The sequence below is a fragment of the Oreochromis niloticus genome, linkage group LG7 (genome assembly GCF_001858045.2).
Source record: "Oreochromis niloticus isolate F11D_XX linkage group LG7, O_niloticus_UMD_NMBU, whole genome shotgun sequence".
Taxonomy (NCBI): domain Eukaryota; kingdom Metazoa; phylum Chordata; class Actinopteri; order Cichliformes; family Cichlidae; genus Oreochromis; species Oreochromis niloticus.
Genome location: NC_031972.2, coordinates 9,703,473 through 9,729,710, shown reverse-complemented (window position 1 = coordinate 9,729,710; position 26,238 = coordinate 9,703,473). Strand labels below are relative to the sequence as shown.

General features: G+C 39.8%; 1 protein-coding gene across 11 annotated transcripts in view; it reads right to left on the bottom strand.

Moving 5' to 3' along the window:
- camk2b2 (calcium/calmodulin-dependent protein kinase (CaM kinase) II beta 2) overlaps positions 1-26,238 on the bottom strand; it is an 82,042-nt gene that overhangs the window by 28,019 nt on the left and 27,785 nt on the right. For 3 of the 11 annotated variants that reach the window (XM_025908712.1, XM_005449479.4, XM_005449482.4), the window contains 9 exons: positions 21,346-21,418; positions 13,435-13,537; positions 12,489-12,572; positions 12,313-12,407; positions 12,086-12,208; positions 10,497-10,580; positions 5,811-5,853; positions 3,149-3,220; positions 1,935-1,972 (listed from right to left, as the gene is read on the bottom strand). In XM_025908712.1, coding sequence (XP_025764497.1) covers positions 1,935-1,972; positions 3,149-3,220; positions 5,811-5,853; positions 10,497-10,580; positions 12,086-12,208; positions 12,313-12,407; positions 12,489-12,572; positions 13,435-13,537; positions 21,346-21,418 — 715 coding nt within the window. Of the gene's footprint in view, positions 1-1,934; positions 1,973-3,148; positions 3,221-5,810; positions 5,854-10,496; positions 10,581-12,085; positions 12,209-12,312; positions 12,573-13,434; positions 13,538-21,345; positions 21,419-26,238 lie in introns of all 11 variants that reach the window. The other 8 variants (XM_013265831.3, XM_013265834.3, XM_013265828.3 and 5 more) reach the window with 3 other exon arrangements.

The window sequence follows — 26,238 nt, the reverse complement described above, 5'->3', positions numbered from 1 at the left end:
TATGTGATTCTTGTATTCAGTTTGCGTGCCCTGGTACTAGTCCTTAGTTCATTGAATTTTGTTCCCTTTCGTGCTCTGTTTGCCTTGGTTTGTGTGTCCTCCCCAGCACCCCCTGTGTGTAGTCAGTTGTGTCTGGTTGCAAATGTAAAGTTTCTGTCTCTGTCTTGTCTCCATGTTTCTCTTGCCCTCTTTCTCTGTCCCTCGCTCTAGCTCTCTCACTCATCCTCCGTATTTAGTCAGTCTTATCTCTGTGTTTGTTTTCTCTGTCTTCCTGTGTCTGGTCCGTCTGTTTCCTGTTTTATTCTGACAGTCAGTTGTCCTGTGCGCATCGTTCCTGCCTGCCTCACATGCTGATATGACACTGATCATGGCAGTACAACAACAGGAACAGGAACATCTGTGCCACATACAGACTGGAAGTCTGCCAGTCATAATGGGAGACACCACCAAAGGTGGAAACAACAGCGCTAAGATCTTGTGGGACTTTGGGTTCCAGACAGAAAAGCAGCTGTTTGCCAACCAACAACACATAGTGGTAGCTGACAAGGAACAAAAGACAGCAACATCAGGAAGAAGAAGCATCCGAAAACAGAGGAATATCGGGGGCTGAAGGAACAGCTGGAGCAGAAGTGGAAAGTAAACTCCAAAGTGGTCCCAGTGGTAATATGAACACTAGGAGCTGCAACCCCAAAACTGGAAGAATGGCTCCAGCAGATTCCAGGAACAACATCAGAGGTCGCTGTGCAGAAGTGTGACCTAAACTGACCACTCACAGTTTACTACAAGCCTCATTTACCCATTCACACACACACAATGGATACTGGGGGCAAAACTGAGTTCTTGCCAGGGGCACTTCAACATTAAGAGTGGAGGAGCTGCGTACTGAACCACCAACCTTATGACTGTGAATAACCCACCCTACCTGCTGAGCCACAGCTGTGTTTGAGTGCATTACATGTGACTGTGTCTATATTCTGAGTGATATTCTGAGTGATATCTGTGAAGGCCCCATTCACAATGACTGGGGCCTTCACAGATATCCACTTTATCTATGCCATGTGTACTAATGCACTCCTATACATTAGAGATACTGGCTTTTAAAGTAAAACAAGCTGGATCATCCCTCTGCTCTAGCATAGTGGATGTGCTAACCATAATTTTTTTAAAGAATTTTACATTTTGACAGTTGGCACATTAAAGTTTTAACTTGCTTTATCAGCAATGAACTATATTTACTGACAAGGGTTTTCAGATTTCCACATACCTTCCAATACCCAAAAGTGCATTTTTTTTAATGCAGGGTCATTTAAGATTGTGAATATCACAGCCATTTTATGCTGGGTTTTCAGCCTTGTTCCTTGCATTTAAATATTTTAAATCTTTTGAATAGTAATAATACAATCACCAAATTCTTTGTGAGAAACCTGTTCTTAAATGCTTGAACCCCTCATCATCATTATGATCATTCTGAAGGTCTGACACTCTCTAGGGTGTTTGTATTTTTACATCTAATCATTGTATTGGCCCATTGTCAATTAACCTAAAAAGTTGTTGGATGTTCCATCAGTTTCATCTTTTTTAATATGTTTCCTGACATGTTTTCTGGAATCCAATTTAAAACGACCTTGGATACCTTCCCAAACATGTCTTCCCCTGTTTTACTATTTTTAATTAAATTAAAAGGATAACATGAAAGGATAACAGAAAAGTCTAGGAATGAAAACTATACAGCCATCACAGCCACCCAAAAACAATATCTTCCAAAAAATTAAAGTGAACACAACCATGCGTTAAAAAGATCACCCTGAATATTTTGCATCTGCCTTTGACCAAAACATTTATGGATTAATAAAAGTAGTAGAAGAATGGACGGGCAGCCAAGAATATAAAGAGGAAACACTGCAGACGAAAATGAAGAGGATGACCTAGCTTACCTTGACATCAGCCTTCTTGTTGAGGAGACTCTTGGCTGCTGCAGAGAGGCAGAACGACACACCCTCAGATGGTAGAGTACACATTATTTACCTTCAGATGACCACTGCTTTGTAATCTGCTCACACAAATGCAGATCCACATCCGCGATCATTCATGCATGCATGCAGGCACTGGCTTAAAAGAAAAAAAAATCACCTGCTTGTCAAAGTGCACAAATAAACGTGAAGAATTACAATGCCTATCCTCCCATCCACTACCACTAGGAGCACGGGGGAAAAGGAATTTACCCCTCCCTCTGAAAAAAGTGAAAATTCTTTCCCTGCTTCTTAAAAAGCAAATGAATAAAATGTGCAAAAACTCACACATATATTAAAAAAAATTCTCCATCCTGCTACCACTTCCTGACCCTGATCCATTGCCCAAAGCATTAGATAAGCAGAGGGCATCAAACACGAGGGAGGGGGGAAAAGTCAAACTAATTCTCTGTATAATCCAAATACACTCTCTCACACAGTTGCACGCACAGGCATAGATAGAAGGGGGATTAGGAGCGAAAGCATGAGGAAAAGGAACAGAGATGCAGGTATATGATAATGGGTTTGTTAATCTGAAGAGTAGGCTGGATTAATTCACAGAGTTCACTGATGGGCAGGAATTAGTCTGGGATGATGTGGAAAAAATAAAGTATGTGTTTTGCTGCTTAAATGCTGACAAAAAAGGAAGAAATAGCTTAAAACACTCCAGTTCTGCTGACATTAATCTTTTATCATGTTAGAGCTCTGAGTGGATGTGTGATCCCCAATCTAAAAGCAGCACTAAACAGTTACTGCACTTCACATTTAAAATGTGATATCTAAGCTCCCACTTATACACCACAGTGCATGCTATTTGTCTGTACAAGGAAAGAAAAGTCTGAAACCATGATGGGCAAAGACATCTGAACAGTAATACTCTTCCCTTCAGATGAAAAATGAGGTTGCTTACCTTTGCAAACAGTTAAAGAAGCAATAAGGATGAGGAAGAGGAGAGAAAGATTTAGGAAGAGAGATTAAAACAAGCTGAGAGATTAGAGCTAAAGGAGTGTATGATGTTGTGAGCCTGGGAGATTTCAGTTTAATCACATCTGCTCCTGCCTCAGTGAGGGGAAAGGATGTAAAGTTTTAAAAGCTGCAGGGAGAAAATGCTAAAAGATGTACTTGCGAGATGTGTTTACCTTGTTCCACGATGCCAGCTGTGGTTCCTGCTACAGCGCTGACAGCAGCAGGGGCTGTAGTCTGACGGCCCACTGAAAAATACATATCATTAACAGTACCAGTCAAAACTTTAATACTGCTATATGAATGGATCCAAACTAAAAAATAACAAGTATGGGTTTGTGTAGAAAGTAAGCATAACCAAAATGACTTTATATATGTGTGATATTGTATTTAAAAGGCCAAATCTGTTTCAAGAACAGCCTTGCATATTCTCCAGTCTTCAACTAGCTTCATGAGATCATCCCCTGAGTTTAAGCAACAACCTTGAAGAAATTCCCAATTGCTGATCACTTGTTGGCTGTTTTTCCTTCAATCTGTGCTCTAATTTATCATAATCTCATTTGACTGGTGGAAGTCAGATCACCTAATACAGCACTCCATTATCCTTGTTATTGTTCACAAAGCTCTCACAGGGCGTCTTGGTGTGACTTTACTCAGTGTGCTACTGAAAAAAATGATGTTCGTTCTATCCATAAACAAGAGGGGATGTTGTGTTACTGCAGGACGTTATGGTACTTATGCCAGCCACGAATCTGTCTACAGACTGGAGAAATTGCATTGCTTCATATGGCCACTTGAGGCTGGCTTCAAAAGTAAGCCAATCCCCACAGACTTCCATGTTATAATGTCCAACTTTACAAGATAAATGAACATGTTTGCAGGCTATTATAAAAATAATTATGTCCCCCCATTTCATAAGAACTGTAAGTAAACAGCTTATTCTATTAGTGATTCTTGTTTTGAGCTTCTGGTGCCCCAGGAAAGGACTTTGGAAATTTCAGCAGGAATCACCAGAAGATTAACCGTTGCCCAACCATTGTGAACTTAGGAACCGGAATTATACGTTTTGGCTTTTTTTTTCTACTCATTTTTGTCATGTTGGATTATAGTCTCAAATGAGCTGGAGGCCTTTGTACTGAGTCACAGCTTCCCCATTTGAACTTTACTGGGCACAGGACAGAGTGGATCTCTTTCCTGATTAGTGCATACCCCTTCTCCTTACTCTCATTCATCTCAATACCTGTACCAGAAATCAGCATTAGCATAGGATAGGTTAGTTAAATTAGGATAAAAGTCTGGTGATTTCATCAAGTGACTGTTACTATTTGATTAAGCTTTTGCCGATTCTTTTCCTGGCCACTAAAGAATAACCTGGTTGAATTTGCCATGTGCATGGACCATAGTGAAGAGCTGCTGTTAACAGGTGGAATCTCATAATTTATCAGCAGGACTACTCAATAAAATATTTCATCGGTAGATAGCAGGATCGACATCCAGAGGTTAGCAGTTAGAACCAGGTGAATCTTCTCAACTCCGGCTCGGTTGTCTGGCATTACATGTTAGTCAATATCCTTTGGAATCAGAAGCTTTGATCCTTTTAATGAAGAGCCAGTCCACAACCGCACTATAGGGGTCACTGGTACAAATGTAACTCAAAGAGTCTACAAACCCATATGATGTTGTCATGCCGGATGAACCACGACATTGTGACATTACCCATTGGTTAGTGAAGTCCTACTGCAAAGCCTCAAGCTGAGCTATCTTGGTCTTATGCAACTGGATGTGACAATCAATATGGTTATCTGACAGAGAAACAGAAGGACACTGTTTGCTCACAGACCAGTCACTTGTCAATTGCATGGTAAAAAACTGTTTTATCCTTCTTTTTAACTATAATGGTGATATAATTAAGAAAATAAGCATTGTAGTGTATTCAATAAGATTTTAAAGTAGCTATTGATACCATACAGTCATCAGGAAAGTATTTACAGCCACAGTTTAAGGGATGGGAAAGAATAGGTGTTTAAAGCATGCCCATATTACCTCCACTTTATACACCATGTTTTTATATAGTCTGGTTTGAAATAAATCATTTTAACTTACCTTAGGTTGCTGTTTGTTCATTAGAACTAAAGCTAAAAAATTGTTACCTGATAGAAAGCAAGAAAAATACAAAAACACCGAAGTTCACTGACGAGACTTTTTTTCAGGTGTTGAAAGTATTCAACAGTATTCATCGACCTACAAAAGTAGGTATGTTTGGGGAAAATGTAAAAATAAATATTTGTATATCAGTCGTTCTTAGTTTTATAGTTTTTCTTAATATACAGGAAGGCTTAAGATGTTACGATTGTTAAATGGTTCTAGTCCTACCTGCTGTAAGTCAAAATGTGATTGGTTAAAAAAGAATTATAGTTTTTAGTCAGTAATTCTTTCATTTGAAAGGAAAACTGATACACAACAAATATAAAACATGTTGCATAAAATATTTGGCTTTCTCCAGATTTGCTAGTCAAGCAAATCGGGTCAGGCCAGTGAGTGTTCATTTCATTTTCTCAACACTACTATTAGCTTCTTTATGGATTTCAGTGACTTTTTCCATTCATCATAAAAGAACAAAGTGACAAATAAACAAGATTTAGTTATATGTGACACTGACACAATATAATTACAGCTATGTTGGGTGAGCTTTTAAATAAGACCATAGCATCTCCCATGAGCCTGTTATGTGTTAATGTGTGTTTTGTGTGTGTCTGTGTGTGTGTAGGTGTAAATTTTTGAAGAGATGGCATGTCACCTCTCCTCATCACCTCTGTCTTTTTAAAGAGCAACACTCACCAGAGAAGTTCCTGGAGACAAGCATGGTGGTAAGAATGGCACCCTGATGAGGAATAACACAGAGAAGAATTATAGGAATCCACTCTGAAACCTATTTAATATGCTGGTGTCGTGAATTCACTTTTAAACTGTATGTCAACACACAAATCCACACAAAACTGAAACTGAGCAATACTGAAAGAACAACTGGGAGAGAGAGAGCAACATTGGAAAATACCAAGAACCAGTAACCATTGGCTGAAGAAGCTAACTAGAGGCTCAAAGGACCAGCTACTGGTTGATAAAACTGTACAACAGGATTCAAAGAGCAGACAGACCAATCTTACAAATAAGTCTATATCTCAGTGCCCTCCACATGGGTATTGGTTCGATTGGCACTGTGTAATGTACAAGATACAATAAAGTGCTAATAGAATAGGCCAGCACTCCTCAGGATGACGATAAAGTGCTGGACACCAGCCAGGACATCCATGGTTTGTCAGCGTGACTAGAACCATGATTTCACCTCTTTTAGAAGTGAAGCAGCTTCTCGGATGAGAGGTGAAATGTCTTCAAGAAACGTAAAGAAGTCCAGTCGCTTTTCTTTACAAGCTCCTTAGACTACGATGACCTGGATAATTGAGAACCTTCACTGAACCTGAAAAGAAAGGGCTAGCCAAAGGGCTCAATTTTGCCATTTCTCCACAACAGTCGCCCAAATTGGACCTGATTACAACCACAGAAACTGCCATAAGGGTTAATAAATTAACACAAACAGAAGCAAAGCGAATCAGGATGAAGGTTTCACACTCTCCAGTGCAAACGTTCCCCCGTCTAACCTCACAATACAAGAAAAGAAGAAAATCTCTGAGCAAAGACCATGACATCACCATGTTACCAGGCTGCAAGGTCAGGTGCACTGTTGTTCTAAACACAATGGATTATCACATGAAAATCACTACACTGACACTTGGATATTACAGTGACAATAGCTATGAAGCCTTAAAACAAGACCCCACAAGCAAATACAAAAAGAACGTCATCAGTTGCTTACTAGAACTGGAAAAGGATGAAGTTATTGACTGTCCTACCTACCATCGGCTACACCGAGGGGAAGCTATACCCTGTATTTACAGACTTCCAAAGATGCACAAAGAAGGGGTCTCACTCAGACCCATTGTTATCAGTATAAACTCAGCCATCAACAACATTTCCAAACACCTTGCCACCATCCTAGCACCCCTTGTTGGAACACCCCCAATCACATCGAAAACTCCACTGACTTCACCAACAAGGACCAAAAACTTGACTTGATTCAGATGAAACCATAGTGTCCTTTATTGCGGTCTCTCTCTTCACTTGCATACCTACAATTGAGGCAGTGGAGACTGTCAGAAAACAACTACAACAAGACAGCTCCTTGGAAAACAGAACCAGCTTCACCCCAGATCAGATTTGCACACTGTTAGACTGCTTTACCACCACATATTTTAAATACAGTGAGGGTTTTTACAGACAAAAACATGGATGTGCCATGGGCTCTCCGGTGTCACCTATTGTAGCCAGCCTTTCCATGGAGGAAGTGGAAAGCAAGGCTCTTGGCTCTTTTAAAGGGACAGCACCTAGCCACTGGTACACATACACTGATGACACCTGGGTCAAAATCTAAATCCAAGAATTACAATCCTTTACTGCTCACTTCAACTCAGTGGATAGAAACATAAAGTTCACCAAGGAAGACAAAAAGGATAGCATTGTGTTTGGTGGCTAATCGAAACCTTACATCACTCCCACACTCTCAAGCTTATTGTGACATTTGTGGTCTAGTCTTCAGGCCAATCAGCCTCCACTCTGCATACTTTAAATCTCACTGCTCATCCATCATTTGCCCTTCCAGGTGCCTTCTAGCAACCCACACCCTCCACATCTCCGCCTTACCCAAGTCATTCAGTGACTCATTTACGTGACACCACTTTTAGATCCGGTGATGGTATGCATTACAGTGCAGCCAGATCTGAGTTGAAAAGAGGCATCAGAGAAGCCAAGGCAGCGTACAAGAGAAGGATCGAAGACCACTTCAGCAACAACAACTCACAACAGGTATGGCAGGGAGTTCAGCACTTAACCAACTACAAACCTTGCAATACCACGTTGACTGAGGTTAACGCGGCGCTTGCGGAGGAGCTGAACCACTTCTTCGCACGCTTTGAGGTGAAGGGACCAGAGGCAGCAGCAGCAAAAACATCGGACAGCAGCAGCAGCCCAAGCCTCATAGTGCAGGAATATGAGGTGAGGCGCACACTGAGGGCAGTGAACCCCAGGAAGGCCGCCGGACCAGATGGGGTAACCGCAAGGGTCCTTAAAGAGTGTGCAGACCAGCTGGCTGGGGTCTTCACTAAGATCTTCAACACTTCACTGTCCCAGTCCTGCATCCCGCCGTGCCTAAAGTCAGCCACAATTGTCCCACTACCAAAGCGTACTAACATTAGCGTACTAACATTAGCAGCCTCAATAACACCTGTTATAATGAAGTGCTTCGAGAAACTGGTCTGACATCACATCATGTCCTGCTTGCCACCCAACCTCGACCCGCTCCAGTTCGCATACAGAGCCAACAGATCAACTGAAGATGTCATTGCTACAACGCTCCACACCACCATCTCTCACCTGGAAGTGCAGGGCCGTTACGCCAGACTGCTCTTTGTTGACTTTAGCTCTGCTTTCAATACGATACTCCCGGACAGACTAATAGTTAAACTGCTGGAAATTGGACTTCCTTCTACCACCTGCCGCTGGATCAGAGACTTCCTCTCAGACCGTGTACAGAGAGTTAGAGTGGGGCCTCATCTTTCCTCAGCCCTCAGCCTTAACAGCGGCTCTCCACAAGGCTGTGTACTGAGTCCCCTACTGTACACTCTGTACACACATGACTGTGCTAGTACCCACCCAGACAACGCAGTCATCAAGTTTGCAGATGATACCACCGTGGTGGGGCTCATCTCTGGGGGAGATGAGACGGCGTACAGAGCTGAAGTTCAGAGGCTGTCAGATTGGTGTGTAGATAACAACCTGGACCTCAATACCAACAAGACAAAAGAACTGGTAGTTGATTTCAGAAGGAGGAAGTCTGAGCTGCAGCCTGTCAGCATCAATGGGGAGTGTGTGGAAAGGGTCTCCAGTTTCAAGTTTCTGGGTGTGCACATAGACACAGACCTCCAATGGAGCTCTAACAGCTCTGCGGTTTTAAAGAAGGCCCAACAGCGTCTCCACTTTCTGAGAATCCTCAGAAAAATGGACCTGAAGGAGCTGCTGACCGTTTTCTACCGCTGCTCCATTGAAAGTGTGCTGACATATTGCATCGGTGTGTGGTTCTCCAGCTGCACCACAGCACAGAGAAAGGCACTCCAGAGGGTCATCAATATGGCCCAAAAAATCATTGGACATCCTCTTCCCTCCCTGAAGGACCTGTACAGCACTCGTTGTCTCAAGAGGGCACGCAGCATCCTACGGGACGGTACACACCCAGGACACGGGATGTTTAAGCTGCTGCCGTCTGGCAGGAGGTTCAGGCTGCTGAGGTCCCGAACAAATAGACTAAAGGACAGCTTTTACAACAGGGCAATAGCCCTGATCAATGCAAATAGCTGACCTGACTGGCTACCTACCTGGACTTACCGTTAACAACGGTAAAAACAGTAATAATAATAATATTTATAACAAGGTGCAATAATAATTAATGTGCAAAACAGTGTGCAATACAAATACACTTATTCTTCTTTTTTATTACTAAGTTATTATACTGTGTTGTGTTGTTTGTGTTGCGTTGTGATGTGTCGTATCGTGTCGTGTTGTGTTACATGTAGTGCCGACGTAGGACAGTTTTCCAATTTCATTGTACTATTGTACTATGTATGGCTGTGCAATGGCAATAAAGAGTTATCTTATCTATCTTATCTTATCTTATCTTATCTTATCTTATCAAAGTCTAATCTCCAAATAACATAATTGTATTCTGTATATCAATAAATCATGTTCAATTCTTTCTAATGATATCGCCGAATTAAACTGCCTTTGTTTATATTGGCAACATTTAGGAAAAGATACTGGTATATGTTGAGTCTAAATATCACGCAACGGTTTCCAAATAATATGCTGCGTTTGACCACTGAGCTCACGTTTAAATTTCATATTTGCCTTTTTTTGTTGACCTTAAGTTTTGCCAAAGTTTTGCCATGAGAAATAGACTGAGCGGCCTATTAACAAATATCCTATAGTATACTATTATATAATAAGCTCAAGTTATTAATGTCCAGTTATTTAAAAATCAATACCTATTATCTACTACCTACTCCTACATAATGTCTGTGTGATAACAGTAAACATCCCCCATGCCTCCCTTATCATTTTACTGCACTACAAACTTCTTAAGCTATGTTTAAGAAGGAAAAAGAGATCAAATATATTACATATACCATTTAATAATTGGTATAAGTAAAGGAAAAAGAGATCAAATATATTACATATACCATTTAATAATTAGTATGACTACAGCAGGGAAGGGCAAATTGTTTTTATAGCTACTGTAGCTCCTTTTAAAAAATCTGAAATCAGTTCAAAACTGGTAGACATTAAGCAAGAGTAAGGGTTTCCTCCTTTCTGTTGAAATCAGACATACAACTTCTTTTTGAACATCAAATATTTTCACACCTTGAGTTTCCTCCTGGCATTAAATTTCTTTAGGCACTCGACGGTCTCCTGTCTGTGCATCATTGAGGCCACCGTTGAGCGTTGCTGTGGGGAGACAGAGAAAGAGTTGCTGAAAATAAAATGTTACAAGAGCAGCTGTGACAGTGATAGGTTTATGTGGGCAGGAGCTGTCAGGGAGATTCTGCATTGGTGAAATGTGATAATTCTGAGGCCCTTTAGGTAACAAAATTTCAGCAAAAAAGAGATTCAACCTGGCTTTACAGTGTCTGCACAATACATTCTGTTTCATTGCAGAGATAATGATATGGTGTTGTGTTAAGGATTTAGATGTTTGACTTAGCCAGTGATTTTGTTGCGTTTTTGGGCCAATTTCTCTCAAATTTTACATCTGTCATTCTTACTAACTATTCCTGCAAAGATCACAGGTACCGGGTTTATGACTTAAACTGATGAAGACAGGAAAGAAAAATATTGTTTTACAAATTATAAATAAAAAAAAATACTGTATATATAACTTTTTTCCTGTTGTTATCATCATAGTTTTTAAGATATTGTGCCAAAGTTTTATTGCATAAACTGGCAAATTTACTTAACACCTTAAAAGTCCAGTGAATACAATTGCCTAAGGGAATATTTTTCTTTTCCAATGAAAGACAAGTGTTTCAGATGGATGTGTGACTGTAACTAGTGTTCAGTCTAATGGTTTTGTACGAAATGTAAATTCTAATTAGACATATTAATTAGATATAATTAGATATATTAAATCCTAATGCATAAGAATTTTATTAGACCATCTGTTATAAAAACAAAACAGAAGTAAAAATTAACTTTGGAAAATAATTAAATCGATCAAATAATACATTTGTCATAAACTTGTTTTAAACTGAAAAGCACTGAATTCATTGAATTAAACTGACATTTTTACACCCCAAAAATTTACCAACAAAAGGTGGTAGCACCAAAGCTCATTTAGAGAGCAACTGTGTTTCTGATTATTTTATTACAGTCAAAACAAGTCATTTAGCTCTGTATTTTCCTTCTAAATCTTGTATCAAAAAACACTTTTATCAAAAAGTACTTTTCCTGAAAGAAAAGTGGGCTCAAGCTTGTGTTTTTAGCTCAGAATCCAGAGCCTCTTGAATTGTTACATTATTTTATTTACAGAGCATCAAGCTGTGATTTATTGCCAAACAAGTTGAACATTTGTACTCTGTGATGTATTTTTATTATACACACTAACTCACTGTTTAAAATGTCAAGTTACTCTAATTTAAACATCATTTTAATTTTCCAGACTTCTTTGGGGAGTCTAGAGATTTCTGCAGGAATTTAACTTATCATGTGGAACTCAGGTCTTGGTTGTTGAAGGTTAATAGGTTGACCTTTTGCCTGTCTATGGAAAAAAAATCGTTCAAGATAAGCTGACCCGGTATTTGCACATGTCATATTTGGCAGTTTTAAGCAGATGGTCTCATACTTGCTGATAGAGGATTTGCAAATTACAAATTACTTGACAGTCAAATCAGGAGCTGTGAAATATTGTTTCCTGTCAGTTTTAATAGGGTGCTGGATGTGTATATGCTACTTACGCAGACCCATGGGTGCTTCAGAGCCTCCTGGGCAGTGATTCTCTTGGCTGGATTAATAGTAAGCATCTGGTTGATCAGATTTTTAGCCTCGGGAGTCACTGTGTCCCACTCTGGGGAGGGAAACTAAACCAAACACACACCTAAGCATGCCCACATATACAATAAAAATATGTACCACATCTTATTTAACTTAAAGTAGGAGAAACAGAGATGAGAAGCTGACTAACGTCATATGCTCCAGCTTTGATCTGTTGGTAGAGTTTGTGTTGGTCCTCATCCCAGAACGGAGGGTACCCAACCAAAAGGATGTAGAGGATCACACCTACACACATAAACAGCAATTGTTTGAGTGACAAGAACAAAATTGGCAGAGGTGGTGCTGAAAATAGAAAAAAAAACCTACCACATGCCCAGATGTCTACAGGTTTACCATATGCTTCTTTCCTCAGCACTTCTGGAGACAAGTAGCCGGGAGTGCCCGCAAAGCCTACACACAAAAACAAAAAGCAACACAAATGAGGGCTCTGTTTCTTGGAGAAAGTACAGAAAAGAATGCATTTGAAAAGGTTCTGGTCCTATCCTTTAGATAACCTCTTGTTTTGGTGTTTAACTTTTATAGTTTGATTTGTCTTTTGTGCCACCTTTAAAAGGCGTTGGGGCATCCTTGTCAGATGCCTGAACCACCTCAACTGGCTCCTGTCAATGTGGAGGAGCAGCGGCTCTACTCTGAGCCCCTCCCGAATGGCCGAACTTCTCACCCTATCTCGCCCCTCCGCGAATCGCTACCTTATCGTGGTGGAGGGGTTTGTGTGTCCCAGGGATCCCAGGGGCTATGTTGTCTGGGGCTTTCCCCCCCTGGTAGGGTCTCCCATGGCAAATTGGTCCTGGGTGAGGGACCAGACAAAGAGTGATTCATATGACCCCTATGACAAGACCATCGAGGGAACAGTTACATCTGCCCGGGACAGGGTTACCTGGGCCCTGCCCTGGAGCCAGGCCCAGGGAGGGTGCCACAGCGCAAGCATCTGGTGGACGGGCCATAGTCCATGGGGCCTGGCCGGGCACAGCCCGAAAAAGGGACATGGGCCCATCTTCCTGCAGGCCCACCACCCGCAGGAGGCACCGTATGGGTCAGGTGCAATGTGAGCCAGGCGGCGGCCAGGGGCAGAGGTCCTGGCGGACCGATCCCCCGGCTACCAAGACTTAGCTTTTTCTAAATGTACATATGTTTTGAAATTAATGGAGATGCTTTTCTAATTGTGTTATTTTTAACAACACCTACAGACACATGCACACTTGTGTGTGTGTGTGTGTGTGTGTGTGTGTGTGTGTGTGTGTGTGTGTCTTACCAAACCAAGCCTGTTGGTCTCCTTGCACTTCAATGGCCAGTCCAAAATCAGCCAACTTGACTGCTGCATTCTTACATTTGCTGGCCAGCAGCAGGTTTTCTGGCTGTAACACAAGCACAGTAATGTCATCTTAGTGTTACATTTTATGACCTTAGAAATGTATGTCTCAAGGTTGTTACGACATTGTTACTGAAAAGCTTTTCTTAAATTACTTCAGAAGGGGTGGCAAAATCTAGGGAAGTTTTTTTTTCAAGTTAAGTCATTTGTAACTCCATCTAACCTATCTTACACACTCACAACAAGTACTATGGTCACTATGGAAAGATCTCAACAGTAATCTTGCAGAGTTGAGCCAGATAAAATTTTTGTATCACGTTCAACAAGCTTAAGTTTGGAAAAAAAAATTGCGCTTTAATTTGGTTTCTTTGTGGCTCTTATTTTATTTTATTTTATTTTATTTTATTTTACTTTATTTTATCATTTAGGTTGTAGTCTTTCTGTCACATTTTATTTTTATAGCAACTGGATAGTCCCTGTTCTTTTTTTCCTGTTTCTTGGGCTTCTGCTGCCTGGGCTATTCACTAAGCACATGCACAGTGCTACATCATTGCTACATCTTCCTCATGTACTGATGGATCTTTGTTGTTTCATCTTGGATAGTATTTCTGACACCTCTTTCCTCTTTCTCTTTCTTCCCCCTCAGTGTACAGTGTCAGGGCACTGGGCTTGGGATGGAACCCTCCATGTATGGTACGGAGTTTTCTTGTCTTGATGTCAGTGGCTTATATTTCATAGTTTGGCCATCTTATTATCCTAGCAGAGCACCTGATGACTGATGATGATGATGTTTATGCCTATGCAGCATAAGCATGTGTGAGGCATTCAGACAGAACTTTTTCATAATGTTGCCATCTGCTGGGATTGCCACATCTATCACAACTGCAGTTCCTTGTCAATCACCACTTTGACTGGTTGGTTGGACAGCAGCTTCTTAACTCCCACAAGAATTTAGCCCCATTTGGTCTTAACCACCTTTGATGGTGTCTCCTTTAGTGACTTGGGGAGTTCTAGTACACATGTGGCGCAGATGTTTCTATAGTGCTACTTGGTTGTGCCTCTCAGTCTACTCTGTCCAAGCTTGCATCTTGCACCCTGCTACTATACAGTGGCTTGCAAAAGTATTCGGCCCCCTTGAACTTTTCCACATTTTGTCACATTACAGCCACAAACATGAATCAGTTTTATTGGAATTTCATGTGAAAGACCAATACAAAGTGGTGTACACGTGAGAAGTGGAACGAAAATTATACATGATTCCAAACATTTTTTACAAATAAATAACTGAAAAGTGGGTTCCACTTCTCACATGTACACCACTTTGTATTGGTCTTTCACATGAAATTCCAATAAAACTGATTCATGTTTGTGGCTGTAATGTGACAAAATGTGGAAAAGTTCAAGGGGGCCGAATACTTTTGCAAGCCACTGTATGTTGGATAGTCTCCGGGGCACCTTTGCACTGTCTGCAACTTGAGTCCTGTTGGCTGTGGTAGCGTTCTGCTTCTACTGATCTCATGCTCAGCTGTGTGTGTGTATATGCAAACATTTGGAAAATCAATAAATGCATTTTTGGAAAAGAAATTGTCAACTGACTGTAGAAAATGGGGCATTAGGAACAAGTTTCTTCTCTTACTTCTTTCCTTTACTTAATTTTAAAGGGAAAACAGGAGAATGAGGCAGACCTGTTATACCCAGATCAGAAGACTAAAAATAGTTATGGCTACACACATATTCAGAGGTACAGTCATACATGTTCCAGCAAATAAAATGTACTCTCTCTTTTGAGGTTGAGACAGAAAGATGGGACTGAAAAATGTGTATAAGCCTTTTTTGCCTTTGTTTACTTGAGGGTGACCAAACACATCTTGTCTGTCTGCAATAGCCATGTCTATGCTGCTCAGACGCTGATGTAAAAAGCAAATGTGACAAATAACTACACAGGAATGACAGCTCTTTGCTGTGTGACTAGTTTATGCTAACAGTGACAGATCTGTGTCACAGAAGCAGCAATCATTTCACCACAGTGATAGAAACAGCTGTATGCTGTAATCCAGCTGAAGGACAGTCATCATGTCACCCTCTGCTGGTTGATTTAAAAACACAGAAGGTGCATACAGTAAAGGCCTTAACTCTTAATCCAGTTGACAAAGTCATAATGAGAGATTTGAAGAAAGTAAATGTGCCCAGTAGTTCAATCTTATTCAGAAATATTCCACGACTGTTGGACAAATGTATTTTTCATTCCACAAAGAACAGACTCAGTTTGATATTTTAGGAAATACTGCTACACTTTATTAATAAAATGTTCTAGTTCATTTGGACAACTTAAAAAAACCCAAAACAAAACAAAACACTTGTCTAAGTCAAGATTTGAACTTCAGACTAATCGGGCAATTAATTGTTGTACTTTTACTTAGTCAAAATGAACAGGTGATATTTTTGTACTTTTTGACACTATATCATAATCATGATAAAGAGAGTTGCAAATGTCAGTATCAAACACATAAAATAAAAAATTTGTATATATTATATACAGTTGTATACTCAATGGGTAAAAAGTCATATTAAAAACTAAAGTCAAAATGCAATAGTGTTTAATGTTTTCCTTTCCTAAATGTTATCAAAAGTGCACAGAATTCTTTATAAAATTCAAATTCAATTTGTGAGATTTTGACATATCATCTATCCTGTATATCACTTGTCCACCCTCCTGGCTCAAATGGCACAAAAGGATGCTAGATGATTAATGTGATTAATATTAATTGCTAAACATGAGGATATTAACTTCATCATCAAACAAATTACCATGCTGTCTCTTATTTTCCAATAAAAATCAGAAATTTGCTCTAGAAAATAATCAGTAGGTAACTGTAGTTTCCATGTTTATACCTAGAAAAAAATTCACATTTTGATATTTGTATAAAATTTATAAAAGCCTAACAGACCACATGCAGAGGATTCCACACAAATGCACTGCACAGTGATGTTGGTACTGAAATAAGCATCCAACCATAGTCTGATTAGAGCAGACTCAGGGCTGAGAATTATCGTCGTTTCTATTTCTGTGTCTAGACAGCAAAAAAAAAAAAAAAAGATCCAAGTGACTATGAAAGTGAATTCATTGTTAACTCCTACAGTGGGGGTGGTGTGGGGGGTTTATACTGTCCTCTTAAAGAAAAGGGTCACTGCAAATCAACAAGATGGGAGTGTTCTCTCCAGGATGACTGTACTGTCTAAAATATAAAAGTACAGACTATATAGTGCACTCAAAGAATTCTTCAATGTTTTACGAAAAGTAGTGTACATCTGATGGTCGCTACCCAAGCATTTTATCCAATCATGCACTGTATTAAAGTGAGAGATGAAAATAAAGAGAGCAGTGCATCAAAGCATTAACTAATACCATGATGAAATATGGCAGATTTAATAAGTATTGCTGAAAAAACACTGCAATCAGTATTTATTAAGTACTTATTAAATGAAATATTTATTTATTTATGTACAGAATATTGACAAAAGTATTACTTATCCATCTAAATCCTTAAATTCAGGTAATCCAATCACTTCCATGGCCGCAGGTATATAAACTCAAGCAACTAGTCATACACACTGTTTCTACAAACATTTGGGAAAGAATGGGTCGCTCTCAGGAGCTCAGTTAATTCCAGTGTGATATCGTGATAGGATGCCACCTCAAAACAAGTCCAGTTGTGAAACTTTCTTGCTGTTAAATATTCCATAGTAAACTGTTGGGTGTAATATAACAAAGTAGAAGTCATTGGGAATGACAGCAACTATGCCACAAAGTAGTAGGCCGGGTGAACTGCATAGTGTGCTGAGGTTGGCAATCGCTACAGATCTCCAAATTGGGCCTTCAGATTAGCTCAAGAAGATTACATAGAGAGCTTCATGGAATGGCCACTTCATGGCCAAGTTCAAAATGCATGCCGCCACTGGACTCTAGAGCAAGTGTTCTCTGGAGTGATGCATCATGCTTCTTTGTCTGGCAATCTGATCAACAAGTCTGGATTTGGCTATTACCAGGAGAACAGTACTTGCCTGACTGCACTGTGCAAAGTATAAAGTTTGGTTGAGGGGGAATCATGATGTGGGGTTATTTTCAGTAGTTGGGCTCAGCTCCTTAGTTCCAGTGAAAAAAACTCTTAATGCTTCAGCATACCAAGACATTTCGAAAAATTTCATGCTCCCAACTTTGTGGGAACAGTTTGACGATGACCCCCTCCTGTTCCAACATGACTGTGCACCAGTGCACCGGGGAAAAAATCCAAACCTACATGGTCCTGTGTGAAAAAGCCCCTTAAATCTAATAACTGGTTGGGTCAGCTATTAGTAATAAAAACCTTAGTTCAATGTTCTTGGGTTCTCAGTTTGGCTGTTATTATTTATTCTTATTTGCCACATTTCTAAGTATCTTATTTCGTATATCTTTGTTTCAGTTTCTGGCTATTCTGCCTTTGGTTTTGTACAGTTTTTTATTATTTATAAATTATACATTACATTTTTTATAATCATTTATTATTAAATGTGTATAGTCTTCCCTTTGTGCCCCATTGTGCCCATCTGTCTTTGATTTGTTCCAGCTGTTTTCCCCCACCATTTCCCCTAGCCTCATTACTGTCTTTATTTATTGTCTCAGTCTCCTCTTGCCCCTCTGTTGAGTCACCCACAGTATGCTTTCTAGGTATCCTAGTGCGTCCTAGTGTTACGCTCCTTCTATATATACTCTTTGTGCCTCCTTTTGCTTTCTGTTTTGGGGTCATGTTTTCCTTTGATCAATTCAGCATTAAATATTGACCTTACGTTCACTTTGGTCTCCTGCATTCTGCACTTGGGTTAGAAAACAATTAACCAAATTCCACACTGTTGATAGTCACAGAGCAAGTTGACCACACAAAGCACCCAGAGGACACATCAATCTGCATGGAAGAAAATGACTTAGAATGAGAGAAACAGCTGATGTGAGGGCTTGGCCAGCTGCTATCTCAGCATTCGAAGGTATAAAATCTCACAAACCTCAACTGCTTCACTCGCTGGTTATTCCCACTGCTTACTCCCAGTTACTTCACAGTAATTGACTATTATAGGACAATTCAATTCAATTCAGTTCAATTTAATCTTATTTATATAGCACCAAATCACAACAACAGTTCTCTAAGGGGTTTTATATTGTTAGGTAAAGACCCTACAATAACACAGAGAAAATAAAAAACAACAACAACAATCTGATAGCGCCCTATTAGCAAGCACTTTGTGGACAGTGGGAAGAAAAAAGTCCTTTTTTAACAAGAAGATCCTCCCCAGCAGCCACGTGCCATAACTGGTTGGTTTCAAGGGGAGGGAGACAGGACAAAAGACACACTCTGGAAGAGAGCCAGGAATGAATAATAATAATAATTACGTGCAGAGTGGTGTTTGAAAACATACTGAGTGAAAGAAAGGTGAGTGAACACTTGTGCATTAGTGCACTAGTGCATTACGCCCCCAGGAGCCTAAGGTTATTGCACTAATTCAGGGTCACCTAATCCAGACCTAAGTAAATGCTTTGTCAAAAAGGAAAATTTTAAGCCTAATCTTAAAAGCAGACAGTGTGTCTGTCTCCCAAATCCAAATTGGGAGCTGTTTCCACAGAAGAGAGGGCTCCTCAGGTTGCCTTAGTTTCTATATTTCCTGGGTCAGAGAGAGTGCTGATCTACCCTGAATCTGTCTCAGCAAGTGAACCCAGTGAATTCTGAACAACCTAGTCTAGCCAACTTGGAGCTTCCACTGTATCCCACGCTGGAGCTGCTGTGGACCCAGACATCAGAAAAGTGCACCCTGCTCAGCTCCCACAAGAGTTGACAGAGTCTTCTGAGTATCCTGACCCCTCAGGGTATGATTTGTCTACTCCATTGGCCGTCCAACTAGCCCCCACAGCTACTTAGTCTCCGCCACTGGCCACCTCGCCAGCTCCCTGAGCTGAATCATCTCTGCCAAGGCCTCTGTCCTTTGTCCTTTGATCCTGCCCCATGAAGTACATGGTCATGGAATAAAACATTTGGCAAGCTTTTCAAGAGCGCAACCCACAAACTAATTATCCTTACAAATGTGGCACCATTTAAGGGGAAATAAACAGGCTTTCCAACAGCACAAGATTTATTCATTTTATTTAGTAATTTATTAATTATTATATATTTATTAATTAATGACCAAACACAAATTTCTTTACTTTTTGTACTGAGTTTATATAGTCTTAAACTCAATAAAAAGGCATCATACACATTTCTGCTATAAATGTAATGTAAATAGCTATATTAATGTTAACATACATTTTTGACAATATTTTGTCTTGACTGCATCGTTACAAAAAATTATTTGCTTTTTTGTTCTTTATAGAGCTTTAGGTTGTTCTTTAATTATATGTTGGTTTGTTATTAACATTGTTTTTTTTATTTGTTTATTTGCTACTCATACATACTGAACAAATCACTAAAAATGTCTGTAATTCAGTACAGCAGATATTGTTTTATACAGCTGCAGTATGTATCTATGCTGTAATAAACAGCATATGATACTGAGACGAATGCTTGATATACACAAAAATATTCAAACATTCCTCTGTGAACAGATTAGTTACTTTCATCTGTGAACAGGAATTCATTGTTACCTGTTCAGATATACATACATATCCTGCTTAAACATGAAGCAGGTCAATGAAAGTCCAAGGGAACTTAATCAAAAGAATGTTGGCTGCGTGGTATACATCACTGCAGCACTGGAGGTGAGCAGAAACAAGGTTTCCGACTGCTATGAAATTTTTCTTTCAGTTATAGTCCACTTAAGTGCATGCACAAGACAGAACTTCAACATATGTACACACACACTCATGCACATTTTGATAAATCCAGCCCATAGACATGCACAGACATGCTGGATTTAAATATTTTCAATGCACTTACAAGCTGTCAATTACAACAGTCAGACAAAACACAGAACTATGGAGAATTAAGTAGAGTAACCGCTTACTGATTTACAAAAAGATGAGACCATACTGGGTCTTCATCAGGCAAACAGACAACATGACATCAGAAGATGATATCCATACCAAACTGCAATACAGATGACAAAACTCAACAAAACCTAATCTGCTATACTACTCACATATAACAGTGGGAGTTCCACATAGAACATTTTTTTTAAAATTCTGAACACTTTTTGAAAAACCAGCACTGTTCATAATTAATAATTTGTAATGTAAAGGCATAAACATGCAGCAAAATTTATAATGCTACAGTGCAGAACAGTGGTCACATTCTGGTTCATAAGGCCTATAGTTCCTGATGAAATATTTGCAGATATTTGCAGACGTTTACATATAAAAAGCAGGTTGTGTCACACTTTTCTATTTACAGTATGCAGATTTATGAAATTTAATGATCACCATATTTGTGAACATTTAGGAGGGTTGTTGTTGAATTACATTGTTCATCACAACATTTGTGACACAGTAATAGTGAAGTTGTTCTGTTTTTATAACAAAATTTTTTTAACATTTCAATAATGAGTTTGTTATTCCAAAATATGTGGGCGGGCATCTGTTTGTATAACTTTCATGTGTTTTTGTCATGCTGGCCATTTGCCTGAAAAAGAAAATCTTTTTTTTTTCTTCCAGAAACATTTAGAAGGTATCATTCTTTTTGTGGAAGCTCTATATTTTTCCTTCATGGACTCTTGTCCCTGAGCTAAACCTGACCTGAACATAGTACAGAATGTTCCTTATACTGATTTTATAGCTATGCAGCTAAAATTCACACACCTACATGGACACAGACACATGACCTGCTCGTGACTCACCTTGAGATCTCTGTGAACCACACCCATCTGATGGCAGTGGAGCACGGCCTCCAGGATCTGCTGGATGCAATGACTGCATGCAGACAGCAGGGGAAGCAGGTTAGTCTGAACACATTTAGCACATTTAGCCCCAACTGTCACAGGCGCACATACATGTTTTCAGTGTAGGAACCAGCTCTCTCTTCCACACTCAACACATTTGCACACACATATAAAAAAAAGTGTGAACCTGTCTGTGAGCTACACAGAGAGAATGTGTGCAGTTTGCTATTTTCTGTTTTAAAGAAAGTGCTAAATATTAGTCAGGCAGCGTAGGAGGGCTCTGCAGCTCCGTGTGGGAGACACTCTGTCTAACCTGTATATTTTCGTGTGTAATTTATTTACTCTGTCACTCTATTGACCTCTACTCCTTCACCCTTTCTCAGGTTTCCTCACTCACTCAGTCACTCTTGCTCAAAGTATGACGGTCCTAGGACCCACAGGAATTGTAAATATATTTCAGACTTCTAAAATAGTACAACAAGAACTGCAAAAGCAGAACCAGAAGACAGGCAAGACAGGCAAGGGGAGACAAACAAACAGGCAGCAGGCACAGACAAAACTTGTATCAAATCACAGGCAAAAATTAAAAAAACAGGACTATAAAATACAAGCAGCCCTTGTACAGAGGGTGCACAGCAATGCAACACAGTGAGACACACACACACACACACACACACACACACACACACACACACACACCTTGAGGTCCCTGTGCACTATGTCATGGTGGTGGGTGTAAGAGACACTGTCTAGAATCTGATGAATACAGTGACTGTGGAGACAGAACAACAGAGTGAAGACCAGATAAAGGAAGCAACACGGGAAGGAAAGGGACCAAAAACATAGTAAGAAAGAGAAATGGACAGAGAAGAGAATGGGAAGCCCTGAGGCACAGAGGCTGCTGCAGGGCGAGGGACAGAGGGAGTTGATGTGAGAAGCACTTTACATATTTCCTGATTTGCCTCTGACTACACATATAGAGTTTTAGTTTTTATTTGCCCATGTCTTTTAAATCTCCATTGCTAAGATTTCATTCAGTTCATAAACATATCTTTGTTTCTTCATCTTGCTATTGTGTTCAAATTAAAAGTTAATTTTTAATCCATGTACATGGAGCTTTTCTAAAATGGCGTCCAGAGTGTGTAAAACTGAAAACACAGCTGCACTATGTGACAATGAGAGAAAAGGAGCTTTGTAGACCTGTCATCATATTACCAACAAAACAGAACATGAAACTGTGTACTTTACAATTGTTGCTAACACAGACTGTGTACAGTGGTGTAAAAAAAACTGTTTTCCTGTTTTTTGTCACACATTTGTCACACTTAAATGTTTTGGATCATCAAATTTAAACATTAAACAAAGATAGCACAAGTAAACACAAAATGCACTTTCTAAGTAAAGGTATTTATTATCAAGGGGGAAAACATCCATGCCTGCGTGGCCCTGTGTGAAAAAGTGATTGACCCCAGTAAATTTATTTTTTATAACATAAAATAACTGTGGTGTTTTACATCTTTGGAAAGTGGAGTTCACTTTCTCTAGTCACACCCACACACTTTTCTCAATCAAGAAATCACTTTAATAGGACTGCCCTGACAAAGTGGAGTAGTCCAAAAGATGCTCAAAAGCCAGACACCATGCCACAATCCAAGGAAATTCAGAAACAGCTTAGAAACAAAATAACTGAGATCTGTTGATCTGGAAAAGGTTATAAAGCCATTTCTAAAGCTGTGGGACTTCAGTGAACTACAGTGAGAGCCATCCACAAATGGTGAAAACATGGAACCTTCCCAAGAGTGTTTCGCTGCTTCAGGACCCGGAAGACTTGCTGTGGTAAATGGAACCATGAATTCTGCTGATACCAAAAGATCCTGAAGGACAATGTTAAGCCATCTTTTTGTGATCTCAAACTGAAGCGCACTTAGGTTGTGCAGTAGGACAATGATCCAAAACACCACCACCACAACAACAACATGTGGCATAACCTTAAAAAGATGGTTCATGTTCTAAAACCCTTTAATGTGGCTGAATTAGAACAATTCTGCAAATATGAGTGGGCCAAAAGTCCTCCACAGTACTGGAAAAGACAGTAAAAGATTGCCAGTTATCACAAATGCTTAATTGCAGTTGTTGCTGCTAAAGGGTGGGCCAACCAGTTACTAGGTTTAGGGGGCAATTGATTTTTCACACAGGGCCATGTAGGGTTGGAATTTATTCCCTTTAATAAAAAAAAAAAAACACCTTTATTTGAAACAGCATTTTGTGTTTACTTGTGTTATCGTTCTCTAATATTTAAATTTGTTTGATCTGAAACATTTAAGTGTGACAAACATACAAAAAATAGGAAATAAGGAAGGTGCAAACACTTTTTCACACCATGGTAAAAGACAGACAAAGCTACAGTAACATTACTCATTGCTTTTTTGAAGTTGGATGGCACAGTTGTGCAGTGGTTAGAAATGTCACCTATGAAAGCTGTGATAAGCCCGCTGACTCTCAACTGGTAAGTGATTGAAAAAATGGACAGAAAGAAATTCTGAAGCCTCACATTTGCAATATTTTTACTGTTGCCTTCTTGCGTTTTTTTCTAGCTGAATATCACAGATAAGGTATGGACTTGAATAAGAAGTAAACAACACATCCATATGTGTCGATCCCAAAGTAGCTTTGCCATTTGTCAAAGCATATAAAATGGTTTAAAAATGAGTAATTCAAAGAAGACCAAGGAATTATTATCAATAAAACAGGCTTTGGAGAGACTAAGACCACTAACACGCTTAGCATGTGTAATGACTGGATTATAGTCTATTGCAGACAAGGACATGGACAGCTGGAGACCTGATAGTCAAGTAGTCATTCCTGTGATATTTCTTTAAAGTCCACTACCAAGGGCACATGCATTGTAATATAAATTCTCTGTGGTCACAAAAAAGCAAGCAATTGCTCACTATGTGATGATGACATTTACATCACTCAGAAGTAAGCATACCCTAGTGGACTTCTGAGTCTGGAAAGTATTATCAGGCTTTAAGAAAGATTAGTCCCATTACAAAGCCAGAAACTCAACATTTTCACCATAACCATCTTGGATTTAAAAAATAAAATAAAATGGCCTGTCTTTGTATAGCGCTTTACTTAGTCCCTAAGGACCCCAAAGCACTTTACACTACATTCAGTCATTCACCCATTCACACACACATTCACGGCAAGCTACATTGTAGCCACAGCTGCCCTGGGGTGCACTGACAGAGGCGAGGCTGCCAGACACTGGCGCCACCCGGCTCTCTGACCACCATCAGTAGGCAACGGGTGAAGTGTCTTGCCCAAGGACACAATGACCGAGACTGTCCGAGCCGGGGCTCAAACCGGCAGCCTTCCAATTACAAGACGAACTGCCAACTCTTGAGCCATGCTTGAGCCATGCTTTAAACGTCAATGCTGTTTTATCACTCTGCCTTTAAGAAGCATGTTCATCCTCCCCATATCTACCTCATCCTGGCCAGATTGTCCAAGTCTCCACCTGTTTTATCTATGCCACCACCAGTATCTAGGCTACATTCATTGGACTTTCCTCTGCTATGTAGCTTCATAGAAATTATTTGGTGATTCGACTCTAGCTCTGCAAAAATCATGTTCAGTTCTTTTTAAAATAAATGTCATTTTATAGTCAGTAAGACTTGAAACTACTTATTGAGACTGTACACTCATCAGTTTAGTGCAAATCACAGATCAAGGGATCAGAGCGCCATTTTTCCACAGATTTCTTACATGTACAACCATATTTCTTTTTGAAACCACAGCAATCGCCCCTTTGTGGCCTTCAGAAAGAATGTAGACACACTTTTGCGATGCCTGTATACAGTAAAGTGTAAGCTATCTAGCTGTTGTCCAGTGTTGTCAAGGTGCACATCCAAATTGAAGACAAGTAATAACCACAATGGGGAATACATGTCCTGGCATGTATTCTTTAGTGCTGGTTGAAATAGTTCTTTACTTCAATTTGACTCTGCTTCAGGAAAAAACGATGCGGTGATAGAGCTATGAATCAACATCAGCTTCACTTCTTGACTTGTTGGTGCACACAGTAAAGTTATCTCTTTAACTATTAGCAATTACCCAATAGTCAAATTAGCTATAGCAGCTAGTTAGATAAAAGATTCTGAACAGGGTTGAACAGGTTGTCAATAGGATATTGAGCTGTGATAGACAGGATAATGGATGCATGGACACCTGGGCATGTTGCTGGCTATGCAGAGCAGCAGAGGAACAATAATTGCACTAAACAGAGATGTCCAGAATATGAAGAACTAAATAAAGAGTGAAATCTGGAGCAGTGTACCACAATGAGGTGGGTGAGCAGAGCTGAGGAGGTGAAGGGCTGAAGACTGAGGCAAAACAGCATGTATGCTGGAAGAGAGAGATATTGGAGATACTGGAGGACTTTTGTAATAATTCATTTCCTATTCTTCTTAAGAAAAACAAGATATTAATTGTTATTTTCAAATTTTGTTATTGCCAGCTGTGCGGTCAGCTTTAAAATGCTGGTAGCATGGTGGTGTGTTGGTTAGCACTGTTGCCTCAGAGCAAGGTTTGAATCCACCATCTGGCCACAGCCTTTCTGTGTGGGGTTTGCATGTTCTAATCTGTGGCTGTTTTGGTTTTCACTGGGTAATCTGGATCTCCCACAGTCCAAAGACATCCAGTTAGTGAGATTAGGTTAATTGCTGATTCTAAATTTGGCCATAGGTGTGAATGGATCTCTGTTAACTCTGCTGTATAAATAAAACTGAACTGAAATATTGGACTGTAAAGCTTAGATGCTTGCAGCACATCATTTGTAGCTGAACT